An 18921-nucleotide genomic window follows, 5' to 3' on the forward strand; every position below is an offset into this window, starting at 1 on the left:
GCCTCACTCTCCTGCTGCCTTACTCCTGCTGCCTTACTCTCCTGCTGTCTCACTCTCCTGCTGCCTCACTCTCCTGCTGTCTCACTCTCCTGCTGTCTGACTGTCCTGCTGCCTTACTCTCCTGCTGCCTCACTCTCCTGCTGCCTCACTCTCCTGCTGTCTCACTCTCCTGCTGTCTGACTGTCCTGCTGCCTTACTCTCCTGCTGTCTGACTGTCCTGCTGCCTTACTCTCCTGCTGCCTTACTCTCCTGCTGTCTGACTGTCCTGCTGCCTTACTCTCCTGCTGCCTCACTCTCCTGCTGTCTCACTCTCCTGCTGTCTGACTGTCCTGCTGCCTTACTCTCCTGCTGTCTGACTGTCCTGCTGCCTTACTCTCCTGCTGCCTTACTCTCCTGCTGTCTGACTGTCCTGCTGCCTTACTCTCCTGCTGCCTCACTCTCCTGCTGTCTGACTGTCCTGCTGCCTCACTCTCCTGCTGTCTGACTGTCCTGCTGTCTCACTCTCCTGCTGTCTGACTGTCCTGCTGTCTGACTGTCCTGCTGCCTCACTCTCCTGCTGTCTCACTCTCCTGCTGTCTGACTGTCCTGCTGCCTCACTCTCCTGCTGCCTCACTCTCCTGCTGTCTCACTCTCCTGCTGTCTGACTGTCCTGCTGCCTTACTCTCCTGCTGTCTGACTGTCCTGCTGCCTTACTCTCCTGCTGCCTCACTCTCCTGCTGTCTGACTGTCCTGCTGCCTTACTCTCCTGCTGCCTCACTCTCCTGCTGTCTGACTGTCCTGCTGCCTCACTCTCCTGCTGTCTGACTGTCCTGCTGCCTCACTCTCCTGCTGTCTGACTGTCCTGCTGTCTCACTCTCCTGCTGCCTTACTCTCCTGCTGCCTCACTCTCCTGCTGTCTCACTCTCCTGCTGTCTCACTCTCCTGCTGTCTGACTGTCCTGCTGCCTTACTCTCCTGCTGCCTCACTCTCCTGCTGTCTGACTGTCCTGCTGCCTTACTCTCCTGCTGCCTCACTCTCCTGCTGTCTCAGTCTCCTGCTGCCTCACTCTCCTGCTGTCTCACTCTCCTGCTGTCTCACTCTCCTGCTGCCTCACTCTCCTGCTGTCTCACTCTCCTGCTGTCTGACTGTCCTGCTGTCTCACTCTCCTGCTGCCTCACTCTCCTGCTGCCTTACTCCTGCTGCCTTACTCTCCTGCTGTCTCACTCTCCTGCTGCCTCACTCTCCTGCTGTCTCACTCTCCTGCTGTCTGACTGTCCTGCTGCCTTACTCTCCTGCTGCCTCACTCTCCTGCTGCCTCACTCTCCTGCTGTCTCACTCTCCTGCTGTCTGACTGTCCTGCTGCCTTACTCTCCTGCTGTCTGACTGTCCTGCTGCCTTACTCTCCTGCTGCCTTACTCTCCTGCTGTCTGACTGTCCTGCTGCCTTACTCTCCTGCTGCCTCACTCTCCTGCTGTCTCACTCTCCTGCTGTCTGACTGTCCTGCTGCCTTACTCTCCTGCTGTCTGACTGTCCTGCTGCCTTACTCTCCTGCTGCCTTACTCTCCTGCTGTCTGACTGTCCTGCTGCCTTACTCTCCTGCTGCCTCACTCTCCTGCTGTCTGACTGTCCTGCTGCCTCACTCTCCTGCTGTCTGACTGTCCTGCTGCCTTACTCTCCTGCTGCCTCACTCTCCTGCTGTCTCACTCTCCTGCTGCCTCACTCTCCTGCTGCCTCACTCTCCTGCTGTCTGACTGTCCTGCTGCCTCACTCTTTTGCTGTCTCACTCTCCTGCTGTCTCACTCTCCTGCTGTCTCACTCTCCTGCTGTCTCACTCTCCTGCTGCCTCACTCTCCTGCTGTCTGACTGTCCTGCTGTCTCACTCTCCTGCTGCCTTACTCTCCTGCTGCCTCACTCTCCTGGTGTCTGTAGACCATCACTGTCCACAGCATGAGCTCTAATATCAGTATAAGGGAGATGCAGCAGTGGTCAGATCAAATGAGCAAGTCAAGTCATGAGTGCTGTAGAAACGCAAAAATTATGAAAAAGTGCAGTATATTCGCAACAATTTGCACTTCACAGTAAATTAAAAGTTAAAGTGTTTTAGTAGAGGATTGGAGAGTGATTAAAATGCAGGTTACCAACAGCAACAAGTTACCATACAAACTACAAGCCATACAAACATACACCCCCCCCCTCCCCCATTTAAGTTATTGGTACACTAAGCATCATGACTGAATATATTAATACCAATGCTTGGTAGCCTCTATATTTAAATTGGTCAAAAGGTGTGGGGACCCTGAATGTCAAACTCATTTACGTGTGCGTCTGGGAATGCATGTTTATGTAATCTGCTTACACTGCTGTGGTTTCTCTTGTGCAAACCTCTCCACTATAGAGGTGTGTCAGGGTAAAATAGTGTCTATTCAGGGTTGCTCATCATAAGCTAGTAGTGTAAAGCTCTGAACTTTACTAGATCTGATTTCTATGTCACTGATATTTCAGACGTACAGTCAGTGAGTATAAAAATATGTGATGTGTTATTATTGTGTCCAGTTGAATTGTTGCTAATGTTTTTTTGTTTTCTCTGTAGTAATGTAATATATTTCTTATGTTTGCATCCACAGTAATGACTTCAGCAAGATGGTTGCAGAAGAGTACCTCACATTCTTTGAGTTTACAGACCAGACATTGGACCAATCGCTCAGGTACGTCTCTTGTCATCATGGGGGTGATTCATCATCTGATGTGTGATTGACTGCATGCTTCACTGTTAAAGTGGAGCTCATTAGAAGTGGCTTTTATTTAATACATATTTCCATGTTAGGATTGCTGGATGGGATAACATTATATACCATGCATCAGTAAAATGCAAAGTGTGTCACAAGTGAGTGCTTCTAGTGTAGTGTAAGAGCAGTGATGCTGTAACTGAAGGCTGGTCACAGTTGCCAAGCAGCGTCTCCACTAATGTGCAGTCATACGGTCCATATCGCTGCTGGTTTGCAATGTCTAGAAATGTGCCTCATCTGGTTAAATGTTTACAGTCTTTTGTTTTTAACTCAAGTGTTAAATAGTACAAATGAGTTTTTCTCACAATGACGTCACTGATTACATATCTCTCTTGGTCCTCCAAAAAATCTAATCACATAAAATTTAATTTGTAATATCAAAAATATGAATAGTTGTGTAATAGATTAATACAATTTCCAGCAAAAATGCAATATTGTGATAGATACTGTTATATAAGATAAGTCATACTGCAATGTGATTTATAGAACATAGGTTTCAAAGTTGTGAAAGGAGTATGTGCTGTTTTTGCTGAAATCTTCATTGCTGTTTCAAGATCATCAATCAACATCTAGGCAACCAGGGCTTGACACCCGCCAACCCGCCTAATGCGTGTGTATTTCAGCAGCGGAGTTGGCTATATAAAACAGTATAATGGATCCGTGCGTCAGGTCTTAAAGCGACAGTAGCCTAATATACCGGCTGCCAAATTATAAGATAATATTAAAATATCTATATGGCCGGTTTTCCTTATGGGTATGTCAAAATTGTGGCCAGTGAAAATGCTGAGTGGCCAGTAACTTTGGAAAACCAGTAGCCACAGTGGCTGGCAGTGGTGGAATGTAACGAAGTACAAATACTTCGTTACTTTACTTAAGTAAATTTTTCACGTATCTGTACTTTACTTAAGTAGAATCAATAGTGCATACTTTTTACTTTTACTTCGTTACATTTTGCAGCAATTATTATACTTTCTACTCCACTACATTTCTACAACGTTCTGTTACATTTTCTGATCAGTTTTTCCTGATCAGAAAGTTCATTGCACGTTTCTGTCTCACCAGTGAAGTTTGGTTGCCATATATATATCAACCCGGTCACACTAAATGCGTCTCTATAGCACGCAATGTGTATATCGTGCAATTTATACACAAAAATTAGTTTTTACATGCATAGGAAACGCATTGGTAGGTTTAGTAGTGATGTGGATTTGTGTGTATTATACGTTTGGTTAGGGTTAGTATGGCAAGCCAAGAGGTTCAGAATTACGCCATAAATGAATCGCGTTTACAGCCAAACGCCGTCATATACAGCGTTTTAACATAATATGTGTGTTTATATTAGGGCTGCAACAAACGATTATTTTGATAATCGATTAATCTAACGATTATTAGAATGATTAATCGACTAATCGTCGATTAGTTCGCAGACTAATCAGTAAGTTTGGAACGATTATTCAGCTTTTCCAATTAGTTAAAACATTGAGTTATACATATTCTAATTATAATATAAAAAAAGAAAATCACTTCAGCTTTTGAAATAGTTGTTTTAATGAACTTTGAGCCAACTAAACAGGTCATTCTCTTTAAGTTTTCAGATTTCGGTCCAACTCAAATCACACACAAATGCTCTGTAAGCATTGTTTAATAGGCCCACTGCTTTTCTTAGAACTGAAACAGAAAAAGGGACATTTACTTCAGGACACAAAGAATGGTAAAATATTAATCTGCAAACAATTATTATAATTATAAAATTACAATCTTTTTTTACATGACAATTGAGCTGACAGAGACGTTCTCATTCACCTTTTAATTTATAGTATGATAAAGTAACTGCCATGATATTCTTCCTATATCATAGGAAGGATATAACATCTCGTTTTGTAAGTCTTCATGATTATTGAACAAAATACAGGCAAGTGATAAGACTATAATAATACCTAATATACTAATAGTGTTACAATAATAAAAACAGCCCTGACTCCTAAGCTCGATCAAGCTTTATTCTATACAAAATAAGTCATCACATTACTGTAATTATATTACTATTGATAATATTATTACTATTATTAGTAGTATTGCATTCTCTAATAAAGAGAGATGTACCGCTGGTTAACGTTAGTAGGCTAAGCTCCAGCTGGAGAACACTCACTTCTCACCGGCTCCTCTTTTGCCGGGATGTTTCCTCTTGCACTCCAACATGCATGTTGTGCTCCCGTGAAAATTGCACACGACAGCATTCTTGATTTGAAGTTTTGTGAAACTTTCCCAAACCTAAACCTTGCTAGTTCGGATTCGTTTGCACTGTCATAATTCGCGCTGTTTTCTCTTCTACCGCAATAGGCCTTTATCGCATCACGATAGAACGCCGGAAGTAGCCGTCAAAAATAGCTGAAGCAGTGTACTGCGTCTTCCGGTTATTGCGTTCGAAATGGCTGCCTGTAATCGCTGGACAACTTCGCTCTCGCATCTCCCAAAAGTTGGCCAAGACGATGTGGTGCGAATCATCCAAGTTGGAGAAGGGATACAAGTTCTTCTACGAGAATTTTGTCTTCAATTATAGAGGTAAGTAGCTTGAATTCTGTTCTGTTGGCGAGTTATCGCTAGCTTGTTATGTTTAGTAAGCTATTCGTCAGCTTGTTACTAGCTAGATAGGTTCACTTCAAATACAGCGTATCCTATTTGAATAATTCGAACAATGTGACTTTTTTGCTTTCACTTGATGGATTTCATCAGATTTACAGTTTGGATCCAGACAGTGCTACAGTAACGTTACCAAATTACCCCAAACTTGTAATGTGTAGTGAATAGAGCATGGTTTCAGACCTACAAAGGTTCAGGTGCATTTGTTCAGTATGTTTTTGTTTCTTCTGCTGTTGCGGATGCTCTTTTTTGTTGTTCCATATAGCCTATCTGCTGTTGCAGATCTGTACCTTTTTTTTTTTCGGCTGTTGCCTTGATTTTGTTCAACCTAGTTTTACAATAATGTTCCTAGTGTCAAACAAATGCTAATTACTGTAGGCTAAACATCCAAACTTTCCCTCAAGTATATGTTCTCCATTTCTAGATTGTGCTGCATGCCGTTAGACCTGTGGAGTTAAATGGATGCTCCTGCTCGTGTGCTGCTGGAATGGCTTTATGCAACCATGTGGTTGGACTCCTGTTTCAAACGGCTCACTACAGCACCATGGGGCTGAAAACTGTGCCAACCCCACTGTCCTGCACCGGTGTGCTTCAATCATGGCACCGTCCAAGGACACAGGTAAGTTTGTCTAATGCAAGTTGTGTCTTTAAAGTTTGTAAGTGCACACTGTTGGAATACTGATTCTGGTGTAGATGTTTCTACACAGTGTATACATATCCTACACCTCATCCATATGAATTGTTCACTTCACATGGTAATATAAGATTTGTCTGGGTCCCTCAGATATAGCCATACATGCAATTCTAGAATTACTCACACATCACATTTCAGTATACATTTGTTTCCTTCTATTTTGCAGAGCAGCGGTTGCCTGCATAGGATGTACACCTACAATATGACTTGTGTGCTGAATTAAACTGATACTCTCTCAGACTTGCAACTGAATTTAATTTCTTTTTGTGTTGATGCAGGGGATTCGTCCCGAACCCACGGATGAACTCGTGGTACGAAAGCCAAAGGCGCTAGGACGCAGTAGTGTCAAATCTACTCTGTATCGCGCTTACGCTGGTAAGTTTTAATTACGGTAATTTACTTATAGACTTTTATCACGGCAGAATTGATTACTGGAAGTGCTCGTCGAAGCAGTGTATCGATTCTTCCGGTTATGTATTTTCAATGTGCTTTTGTTAACATCTAGTTGAATAAACGCCTCTGAAAATTTGTAAATCATCCTGCGGGTGTTCATTTTAAGAGACAGGAGAAGAGATTTTTTGATGATTACTGTGTACATGATTTTTCAAACTCAAAGGAACTTGTAGGTTTTTAATCTAACATAAGCCATGGCTCTTAAACATGCGTGAAAATTTCACCCCACGTCAGTGCTCGTCTAAATAGTGACCACAACGCTGCAGTGTGTGAGCACTGATGAATTAGGGGTTGAACGACTTCAGATTTTTTTTAAGTCGACTGTTATGACATCAAAGTCGAGTCGACGTCGACTAGTCGATGACGTCATTCATAAAAACAAGAGATGGGACTGCTTTGCAACATGCCACAATTTGCAATTAATTAACAGAAAATTATACAGATGCTGACAGACAGCTCATAATGGGGCCGTTTACACCTGGTCACTTCATGTTTTTTTTACTGATCTGATTTATCAAAACGATGCTATTTAGCCTACACCTGGTCACATAAATATGTTTTCGCAAAACAGATATAAATCCGATCTTCAAACAACGCGCTATCGATTTAACGTCACGTCAGTTCACGTCACCGAAAGCAACAATAATGAGCTGCATTTTATTGATCATCAGCTAATTTCAAAATCAAAGACCGCAATAAGAGAGACAGCACTGGTAAGATCATTTCTGTTTCTTTACTTTTAATGAAGATGATTGTGTGTTAAGCGCACTGATCTATATAGAATGACATTATATAGATCAGTGGTTAAGCGTCTGTGACCTACTTTCACTTTGATTTGCGATAGTTTGCACGTTGTTGGCTTGATGAATAGATGCTCGAGCTGCTCATCTGCGGCGATGCGTGTTGCCATAGCTTCATCACTATAATACGCTCTCACACGTTTATTTTTAGCATTGTTGGGAGAAGTCCAATTTACAAATGTGGTTTCAACAACCAGATGCATTTACACTTGTCCACTTTCGTCTGTTAAGCGGCCCAGACCTCCTCCTGAAGCGGTTTGAGCGATCGGATTTAAATCCGTCTCGAGTGCGTTTCGGAGGGCATTTACACCTGGTCTTTTCACGATCGGATATAGCTATCAGATCACAGAAACACATGAAGTGCCCTGGTGTAAACAGCCCGCAGTTACATCATCATTTAGGATGAAAAGAAAAGGAAAAAAGCTATAAATTCACATCTGTGCCTTAGTGATGCGCAGATCCAAGTAATACAAAATAATATTCCAACTAACTGCGGGTGAATTAGCTACATCATTAATATGTTTAAATAAATAAATGAATTTTTTTTTTTTTTTTAATGATTTTAATAAAGATACTGGACTCTCATTTCCGGTAGTGAGCGTGCGTCATGCTTTTACTTTCGTTTTCAACAATATCTAGTGTTAGGTTAGTAAAGTATTTACACACATTTGATGTACCAATGCTGCTTTCTTGCTGCAATGAAATTCAAAGTTTAGGATTGTAAATTCAGTATGAAATATCAGTAAGAAAAAAACGCTGTTAATGAGAAGGCGAGCACTGGACTTCGTCCGGTTAGTTTGGAAATAAATGTATGTATTAATCAGAATGCGCATTTGAAAGGGAAATATATTTACAGGAGGAACATTTCAACTAGTTGAAGATATAACGTAAACATCCTTAGCGCCGCGTCTAGGACAACTCGAGGTATCACACACCAGATGTGTACTTTCTCAGTTTATGGCCAGCAATATTGTTGTTTAAGCACATTATGGAATTAAGATAATGTCTGTACTATGTTATGATTAAACCTGAATCCGATTATTCATTATTATTACTATTGCTGAAAGTCCGATAACATCAGCAATTTTTAAATGAGAACATACAGTTAGTTCTTTATATCAGATTAGCTACACTGTCGCTTGTAAATCATTGGCAGTTATTAACTGATGAATGGTTTCTGTTACTTGTGTTTTTAGGACCCCTTCCTGACCCGACGGTGTTGTCAGTTGGAGCCCAACTACGCAACCATCAGCCACAACCTGGCATTTGCAAATTCTTATACGGCCTCTCTGAACTGACTTTAGTGGACTCTAAATTTCTACTAGTCCCTCGAGGTTCAGTTCTTTCTTATCAGTGCACAGTGCACACCAGTAATACCTCGAGAAATCATTAAGCATCCAGAAGCTCCCTCATTCCCACAACTTCCATTAATTAGTGGCTTAACATTAGAACGGCATCTACATTTTGTCCCCAATTGTCATCAGTTTTATCACATACAGAGTTTAGAACTAACCCGTGAATGTGCAAGTATCATCGAAGAGAATACAAGGGGGCAGTCGGAGAATCCTTTGTGGAAGGAAGTCCGACAGCCCCGCCTCACTTCCAGTAGATTCGGCGAAGTTTGTAGCGTTAGAGGGGAGTCATCTAGTCAGGCTCTGGCAGCCAGGATCATAAAGGGGGTAAGGCAAACACCTGCCATGAAAAGGGGTATTGACCTTGAGCCAGAAGTTTTACAACAGTACAGTGACCGTTGCAATGTCAGTGTCGCTCCTTCTGGATTCGTTGTGAATCCTGATGCGCCTTACCTCGGTGCTAGCCCTGATGCCAAAGTGTATGATCTCACTGCAAATCCACCCTTTGGGTTAGCTGAAGTGAAATGCCCAGATGTTAACAGTATAACAGGTTACACATGTGAAGTTTATTGGTGGTCAGGCCAAACTAAAAAAAAATCACAAGTATTTCTGGCAAGTGCAAGGCCAGTTAGCCATAACTGGTTTAAAATGGTGTGATTTCATTACATCCACACAAAGTGACCTCACAGTAGAGCGAATTTGGCTCGACGAGTCGCTGATCAGTGAAATGAAAGGTAAACTTGATATATTTTATTTTGCCACATATATGGAAACGTACCTGAAACTAAAGTAACTCCATACATCCCCCCCACCACACACACACACACACAAATGGGATCTCTTTCTGATTTTATTTATGGAACGGACATACCTACTCTCTAATCATCACCACCACCACATGCATGTGCGCACGTACGCACACACAAACATACACACACGCAAATGTTCCCACACACTTGTACTTAATCGATTAATTAATTGTTTTAATTGTAAATTAAATGTATATAAATGTAATATGAGTGTCTGATTTTTTTTAGTGTATAAATGTTATGTTATTGTATTAATTTTCACATAATTTGTTTTATTTTTTATAATAGATGTATATATGTCATGCTATATATATATATAAATAAATAATAAATGCTGTGTCATGTTTTAATGCAATAAAATGAAACCAAACAAATCTGAATCATTCATCTTATGCCTATAGCAGAGTCGCTATTCTGAAACTCTTCAACTAACGTTACTTCAAAACGCGCATTAACCCGATCGAAAACTGACTGGCGAAGCCACACGAGTCTCCCCCCAGCTGTTCCACGAAAATCGGCTTGGTGTAGTACCGGATTTTAGTCTCTTCCCCCCACTTTTCGAGACGTAAATGCTTTCCTTGTCAAAGTGCAAGCTGCAGTGCACACAAACGTACTACCCCGACTTCTCTGAAACGAAGGACCTTCGTCCCTCCTTATCAATCTCACCCAAGCCTTGCGGAGGTGTTCGTCTTTTGGGAAGTCATGGAAGCTAAGGTATGGCTGTTATGTCTTTGTTTTGATGTTGAACAACCCGGTACACTGCAATAGCACCGGCGAGAGGAGGCAGCCATAGTTTATCTGTTAACCACCGGAAGTGCGAGTACACTGCTTGGCGATTTCGAACGTTCCAAACCAGGAAATGCGATAAAGGCCTATAGCATTTGTAAGGGCTGCACTACACTCTAGCGCTACAGCGCCGTAGCGGTCAAATCGCGGGATTGCAGGCCCTTACATTAGGTCACGTGAGATCAAACGACTACTCGACAACAAAGATATTTGTCGACAAATTTTTATTGTCGACATTGTCGACAACGTCGACTAATCGTTGCAGCCCTAGTTTATATATATGTATATATATATACTGAATATAGTAAGGGTATATAGTAAGCTTGATGTGTATATTGCCTAATTGCAAGCTTGTTCAGAAATGGTGACAAAAACTTAAAATATAACTGCTTTTCCATCATATTGAACATCATTATATTAGTATTAGGTTGAATGAGTTAGAATGAACTGTTTTATTAATCATTAGAATATAGACATTAAGAGAATAAATTGTTATGCAAGTACTTTTACTTGTAATACTTAAAGTACATTTAAAATCAGGTACTTTTTACTTAAGTAGGGTTGTCATTGTGGTACTTCTACTTTTACTAAAGTAAATATGTCTCTGGTTATTTGTACTTTTACTTAAGTACTGAGATTCAGTACTTCCTCCACCACTGGTGGCTGGTGAGCAAAAAAGTTAATTCCAAGCCCTGTAGGCAACAAAAAAAATGATGAAGATTATTGTGTTGTTTAAAAAAGTCTATTTTTATTATTGTTATAAAGTTACTTTAGGTCAGTGCCGGATCACAGGTCAGGAGTTAGTTCAGATAATCAGCCAGTGTTCACAAACTTTCTCATTCATCTGTTTGTGTGCTCCTGCCCACACACATCGCTCCTGTTTTCTGCTGTGATTGGGGCATCATGTTGGTGTGTCTTGTGATGGTCATGTTATATTGCTGTTTTTCTGTTGCAGATGTTTTCTGAAAGCATTCTCACTAATGGGCGAGACTCAGGAGAGGGAGCGGGTGTTAATTCATTTCTCTAATCGGTATTACCAGTGCAACCCCACCGTCATCACTGCACAAGGTACTGCATGTCCACCTCATGCACTCACTACTTACAAGATTAGTATTTCAAATCAGGATGAGAATATGTGGTGCAGACGTTCACTTTGTGTTTGTGTCCTGATCACCCAGCTGGAGTTTATTTCACTATACTGACTGTGACTGTACATTATGCTGCTTATTGCATGGCTACCTGCCAAATAATAGATAAATGGATATTGATATGAGTTGAAATGAATAATGCAAGAATAGGAGAGGGTGTTATTCCAGTTAAAATGTTAAACAGATATTGATAAACGGTTTCATTTCAACGTTCATGACTGTAGTAAATCTGTGTATAAATTTGTGATAATTTCTTCTATTGCATTTCCATAAAAATGTGTATATTATGATATATATTGTTATGAACTGTATTTTAAGATTATCGTGATACATATATTTGGTAACACTTTAGTTTAGGGTCCAATTCTCTCTATTAACTAGTTGCTTATTATCATGCATATTACTAGGATATTGTCTGTTTATTAGCACTTATAAAGCACATATTAATGCTTTATTCTGCATGACCATATCATACATCCCATAATCCACCCAATACCTAAACTTAACAACTACCTTACTAACTATTAATAAGCAGTAATTAGGAGTTTATTGAGGCTAAAGTCATAGTTAACAGTGAGAATTGGACCCTAAACTAAAGTGTGACCACATATTTTGTCTTTCTTATGAGAGAAGAAAGAGAGTGCGGAGTAACACAAAATACATGAAACTAGCTGGACTATTTCAGTGTTTAATGTTTTGGCATATAGAATTCGCTCCATATGAAATATTGTGGTTTTGCACAACATTAGTTTTCTGTTCGACAAGTCAAATCAGTTTAAATCCTCTCTTGACTAATTCTCCATAAAGCATGATTGAGTCTAATCACTCATTCAGTATCACAGTGTTGCGTTTCCTCCATAGCAACCATCTTAGTAACCGCTATGACCAGTATATGGGTAAAAAGCTAAACCATCTCCTTGTTGCTAAGACTGTTGCCATGGAAGTGATGTTAGATTTTCTCCTGATGCAGAGATGCATATGTGTGTGTGATATCAGAAGTCATGATAAAAATAATGTTCTGTCTGTTTGACCTGTGAGTGAGTGTGTTGATGATGTTTCATTGATGCTTGCAGATGGAGTTCATTGCCTTACCTGTGCGCTAATGCTGCTCAACACTGACCTTCATGGCCATGTAAGTGACCTCTGACCCTCTGGTAGGGTTGCTCGTATTAGCAGATAAATGAGAAGTGACAGTTTGTTCCCTCTTTGCCACAAGCACATGAAACTAGACGCCGTTTGACCTTCTCAGCGGATGTAAAGATCCCACTGGAGGAGGATATGTCTGTGTTATATTTACTCAAAATTAGCTTTTGGGGGAGAGTGCATCAAGGATGTCAGATTTTGTGATTTATTTAATTATCTGTGATCAGATATTGAAGGGGAAACCTGTCAAATCTGCAGCTGGTTGTAACCACAGGAAGAAAACAAAAAGAAATGATTCGGGTATGTGCCATTGGTAACTACAGTGAAGGAACGAGAAAGTTTCGCACCCCCCACTACTTCCTAAGTGAAATGTGAGGTGCATTGTGGGTACTCTAAGAATAGCTCCTCTCATTGGTCTCCATGGAGTTTGATCATGTGTCTTGGAGTTGGTTCGACACATTCAGTAGGACGCATGTGCCGTGGAGATCTGATGCCCACGCCGCAGCACTTCTCGAGACGCATTCATTTCAAACATTGTTTGGTTTGGTGTCATGTGGGTGAATGCAGCTGAACGCTGCGCAGCCGCGGATCTGTGCAGAGATGTATGCCAGACACCCACACACACATACACGACTGCGCTCGCGGAGGGAAGCGTTGTGCACATCACACAGGTTATATGAGACGGAGCAGGGAATCTCCTCGAAGCCTGTCCAGGGCCCATTAAACCTTAAAAAAGATAAAGTTTAAGATTAAAGAAGATATTTGTGTTATAAAATAAAACAAACTTATTTTGTTGAACCATTTTTAGCTTTAAGGTCAATTAGATTGCGCTCAGACTGCTGGAGAAATGCCCCAAATCTGATTTTCTTCTCTCTCAGACCACATGGGATCTGATCTTTGAGGCTGCGTTCACACTGCGAGTCTTAGTGCTCGTTGTATACAACTTATTTTGTTGTATAGCTGTTTCACATTGTTGTTTTAAATGTGGCCTATATCAGATTCCAGTGTGAACAGATCCTGGTCCTGGACTGACCAGAGCGATGAAACGCGTCACGCAGCTCGCTGTCATACGGAAGCAAACACAGAGGACATTAAAGTGAGCGATTACGCATTTATTCATAGGGTGATCCGCCGCGGGAGCCAGCAAATCTATGCACAGGCAATATAAAACACAAAGACGAGGGTGAGAGAAAAAGTTTATAATGTTTTGCTTGTAGAGCTTTCACTATACTACTTATGAGTTCTGACACTTCACTGTCCTTCACTTGACTACCTTTTGCAAGTGTTTTGATAACGTCGGGTGTGTAAAATGTTTGAAGTGACTCCCATGAGCAGAACTGTGGCGAATCTTGATCTAGAGTGGCGCAAAAGTCACATGATTTCCAATATGACTGTTCAGACTGCGGTCACATTGCAAAGCATCTGACCTGTATTGGATTTAGTGCCACATACGGAAGTTGCACAAATCTGATTGAAAAGATCCGATTCCACGTAGTTTGTGCCTTGTTTACACTGTCAGTGAAATGTGACCTTATTCTGATGTTTTGCTCATATGTGACACAGATCGCATGTGTTCTCTGACCGTGTGAACAGCTAAATAATGCATGCATTCGGATATTTCGAGATCGGTTTCAGGGCTCATTCATATGTGGAAATAAATCAGATATGTGCCATTGCGACTCATGTAAATGGGCAGATCGGATTTTCTGAGGCATTAGGCTAGTCTCCGCGGTTTAATGACGAGAGCAACCCCGACGTGCATCTGCAAAGGGACGGACGGCCCGACCAAACGTCATGTCGCCGTAGGAGTGGAGTGTGGACACACGTTGACACAACATATCAAAGGTTGGCTTGCTCATCTTAAAATTTCGGACCCACTGTTCCTCGTTAAAGCCCGCCACAATATGCTCCCGCCAGTCCTGAGGTCTCTCTCGCACACAGTAACTGAAGCACATACACAGGCAAACTTTGCAGATATATCGCAGAGCTAGCATCAAGCATATTTGGCGTTCGTCCATCTGTGCAAGAACCCCCTTTAAGCATGCGCGATGTTTCAGATAGTATGGCAAGTGTAATCACATGACTCGGATATGGGTCACAATTGAAATAACGTTTAAACAGACGGTAAAAAAAATCAGATATAGGCAACAAATGAGAATTGGGCATCAAGACCTGCAGTGAAACGAGGCCACTGTCATGACAAAACCAGATCTGAGTCACATGAGAGCAGAACAATCAGATTTGGGCCACATTTACCCGCAGTCTGAACGAAGCCATTCTGATATTTTACATCACTCTAGAGCAACGTTCATCACAATTCTGCGCTCATGGGAGTCACTCCAAAGATTTGCCACACCGGTAGTTCTTTAGTCACTGGTTTAATAAGGAAGACGGCAGTGAAGTTAGTCAGTGAAAACTCTCTCTCTTTCTCCTCATCCTCAGCTCAGTCCTCCTCATAGCCTGCGCATGTGTTCGTGGACTTCTGCGGCACATCAGCTTATAGGTGAGCCCGTAAGACTGACTTCAGTCAGCTCAGTGCTTGCTTCCGCAGGACAGCGGGCTGCACACACTCTTGTTATTGTTTTCCCGGGAACGTGACCTGTTCAAACTCAAAGCTGATGCAGATCTGAGCAGTTCATCAGGACTGAGCGCTAAGGCTCGCGGTGTGAACATAGCTTTACTGTACTCCTGAAAGCTGTCAGAATGGACTCCAGAGATCCAGATGTTTGTTCACTCGTGCTCATGTGTCCAGTGGCAAACAGCGGTGACATGACTGAAGCCTCTTTGGTATTTCCCGACCTAACGTCCTGTTTCAACGGTGCATTACACTACCATTCAAAAGTCTGCAGTCAGTAAGAGTTTTTGTTTTTAAATTAATACTTTTGTTCAGCAAAGAATGATTAAAATTGATTAAAAATAGTAAAGATATTTCCATTGTTATGAAAAATTTCTAAAGAAATTGTTTATTTGAATGGTTTCCAGAAAAATATGAATCAGCACAACTGTTTTCAACATTGATAATAATCAGAAATGTTTCTTCATCATCAGATCATCATATTAGAGTGATTTCTGAAGGATTATGTGACACTGAAGACTGGAGTAATGATGCTGAAAACTCAGAATAAATGACATTTTACTATATATTCACATAGAAAACAGCATTATTAAATTGTAATAATATTTCACAATATTCTTGATGTAATTCTTGATCCCATAAATGCAGCCGTGATGAGCATAAAATAAAAAACAGTGTACGTCAATACAGGAAAACAAAACCGCACTCATTTCTTTTTATTAGGGCATTGTTTGTGACCGGACAATTAACTGCATTTTCCCATAATGCAATTTCATTACACTTACTGTAAAACGTAATGGGACTCATCCTTTATGAGAACAATGTTTTTTTAGTAACAAATATCATTCAGTATAACAAATGCTAACATGATTCATTCAGAATGAAATAAAATATGAGATAGCCCTTTCTTGCATTACAGTAATGAGAATTAAACCCTTTGCCTTGTATTTATGAGTATGGTATATGGTGACTGGGCAGGACTCAAATGTTTCTTTTAAGAATGATTTATTGTCCTTGCAACATAGTGACTTTGCTGACTTTGTGATCTGTGCATTGCAGATCCATGCCGAATCGCACAGAAAGAGAGCAATAGCTATTAGAGTGATGGATGACGCGAGGCGATCGCGCCGTCGTGATGAAACCGCAGTGCGAGATCTTGTGGAGTCGTGTTTTTGGAAGCAGCCTGTGTGTCTCTCTTTGATTTCTCGTGCCAGTCTGAACATTTGTCAGTGCCATCCACCTACAAACTCGGCTGGTGCTGGCAGGAACAGTAAAGTCAGTGCAACAAACACCGTCTGCGCTTTATTTTAGAAGCCAGTCTTTCTCATGACTTTATAAAAGCAGCAATCCGAGAAATCACGGTTCTGACAGAGTAATTGCAGACGTGATTGTCTAATAGCAGCAGTCAGTGTATGTGGTTACTGTAGGCGCTTGTGAGAAGCCTGAAGCTCACTGTAAACGCTGAGTTATATCGCAGACGGCTCATGTGGTGAGATGCAGCTCTGGACATGAAGAAGGCATAGCAGCGGGTGTAGAACTGAACCGTTTGTTTGTTTCTGCGGGATCTGTCATACAGCGCTGGTATGAAATTAGTTTGGTGCTTATCTATTTTTGTACTTTTGCTTTCTCACAGAACACGTTTGTCACGTATTGTAGAAAGTCTGCGTTCACACGGCAGCAGAATGCGGTTGTCGGTCCTGTATTTGAGTCTTTAATACGGTTAGGTTCACACACAGTTCAGATATTCACGGGAAGGGCACCCGCTTTCTATAACCGAACTCACACCTGGACATTTTCAGGACTGACAACAGTATTCTAGGAAAACCCGTGCTGTGTGTACAGAACCGGCCTGACATCTGGGTCTGTCAGCATTCAAGACGCTACTGTAAGTCTCTGTTTGAACGGGACATTTAGGCTACGTTCACACTGTCAGTCCAAATCAGATTATTTGTGTATCCGATTGTAATCCGATCTAAAATGATTGACTCACTGTGTACCGCAACTGTTCAGGTCCTAGTTGTGTGTCCATGCAGCGCTCTCGTTTTCGGGAATATCTGCATTGGTTTCTGTGGCATTGAAGTTGCGTTGGTAGGAATACGCCAAAAACAACAACAATCGCACCATGGAGGGGTTTGCAATAGAGATGTGGTCTTATTTAAATGTAACAACATGTAAATGTGCAGCTGTGCACTGGACTATGTGTCCTGAGTCGCATCACGAGGCTGGCGTGAGCTGTGCTGTCGTCTCCGCCGGTCTCAAAACACGTCTCCGCTATATTGTCATTTTCTGCTGTTTAGCACTTCCCAGCAACACAACCTTGTTTCTGCAGTGACTTTCAGCAGTTTCACATAATAACGCCTCACGTTTATGTTTTACGTGGCGTGAGAAAGTCACATAAACTACACGAAATCCGACCAGAGCGGTCAGACTGAAACGGATCTCCAGAAATGCGCATATGGATGTAGCTCGAAACGGATTTGTAAAAATCGCATTTCATTTTCATGTGATTTTATCATTTATTGCTGTTCACAATAACTCATTCTCATCAGATTTCAAGCGGATATGCACAAAAATCAGATTTGGACTGACAGCCTGAACGTAGCCTTTAGAGACTCACACCTGTAAGTAAAAGCGGTGGTCAATCCCAGAAACAGAGGCACTTTTCATTGGATAGTTGATGCTCTAACATAATGCAAACTGTTTTAGTGATTCAATGAATAGTTACATTTTTATTATTAAATGTTTTATATAAAAACATTCCAAAAATAATATGTATGTACACAAACTGTAAAAAGAGCAAATATTTATGGGCCGTCAGTAATGACTCACTCATTAGTGAGCGATTACACAGTACAGTTAAATAATATTATGTTATTAGATCAGATCAGTTCCGGCGCTGTAATTGATATTGTTAATCCTGTGCGTTATGTTAAAGACGTCGCCTCCTCCACAGAGTTTAGTCCACCGCTTCAGTCCGTGGATCATTGCATGAGCTTCCCACTGTATGATGTCAGACATTCATTTATAAATAACCTTTATAAAGCTTTGCATCCATCAAGTTACACATGCGCAGAGAAAGATATCAAATAATATCAAGTACTTTTCATTTGCAAAGCTATTTATTGAATTATCCAAAAAGAGGCATTAATACATACACACCACCGTTCAAAGGTTTGGGGTCTATATTTTTCTCTTAATGTTTTTGAAAGAAGTCTCTTTTGCTCACCAAGGCTGCATTTATCTGATCAAACATATATGATCAAAATTATTTGACTCAAAGTATCTGTTGTCTATGTTAATATATAGTAGTGTAATGTATTCCTGTGATCAAAGCTGAGTTTTCAGCATCATTACTCCAGTCTTCAGTGTCACATGATCCTCCAGAAATCACTCTAATATGATGATCTGATGCTCAAATATGATCATTATGATCCGCTGCTTCATATTTCTGTGGAAACTATGACACTTTGTTCAGAATAGTTTATAACATGATGTTATTTTTATTGTCACTTTGATCAGTTTAATAGATCCTTACTGAATAAAAGTATTAATTTCTTTCTTTCTTTTTTAGATCTTACGCTAGTGTGTTTAAAATATAAACCGTTTTAGATTGAACCTCCAGCAAAGACAACTACATAGTGATAAATACTGTGATATAAGATCTCATATGGCTCCTTATTTTACATGGCAGATTCTCTCCTGTAAATGTGATGAGAGAGCAGGACTGGCTGATTCACCGTGGATCTGCTCCGGTCC

The 18921-nt window shown here is 41.1% G+C and overlaps 1 protein-coding gene across 6 annotated transcripts in view; it reads left to right on the forward strand.

Annotated features, from left to right (window-relative positions):
• Positions 1–18921, forward strand: part of psd3l (pleckstrin and Sec7 domain containing 3, like) — a 146494-nt gene that overhangs the window by 62349 nt on the left and 65224 nt on the right. For all 6 annotated transcript variants that reach the window (XM_056265554.1, XM_056265552.1, XM_056265555.1 and 3 more), the window contains 3 exons: positions 2604–2684; positions 11255–11367; positions 12521–12579. In XM_056265554.1, the coding sequence (XP_056121529.1) occupies positions 2604–2684; positions 11255–11367; positions 12521–12579 (253 nt within the window). The remainder of the gene's footprint in view (positions 1–2603; positions 2685–11254; positions 11368–12520; positions 12580–18921) is intronic.

The sequence above is a fragment of the Rhinichthys klamathensis genome, unplaced genomic scaffold, assembly GCF_029890125.1.
Source record: "Rhinichthys klamathensis goyatoka isolate OS25496 unplaced genomic scaffold, OSU_Roscu_1.1 h1tg000236l_1, whole genome shotgun sequence".
NCBI classification, from domain to species: domain Eukaryota; kingdom Metazoa; phylum Chordata; class Actinopteri; order Cypriniformes; family Leuciscidae; genus Rhinichthys; species Rhinichthys klamathensis.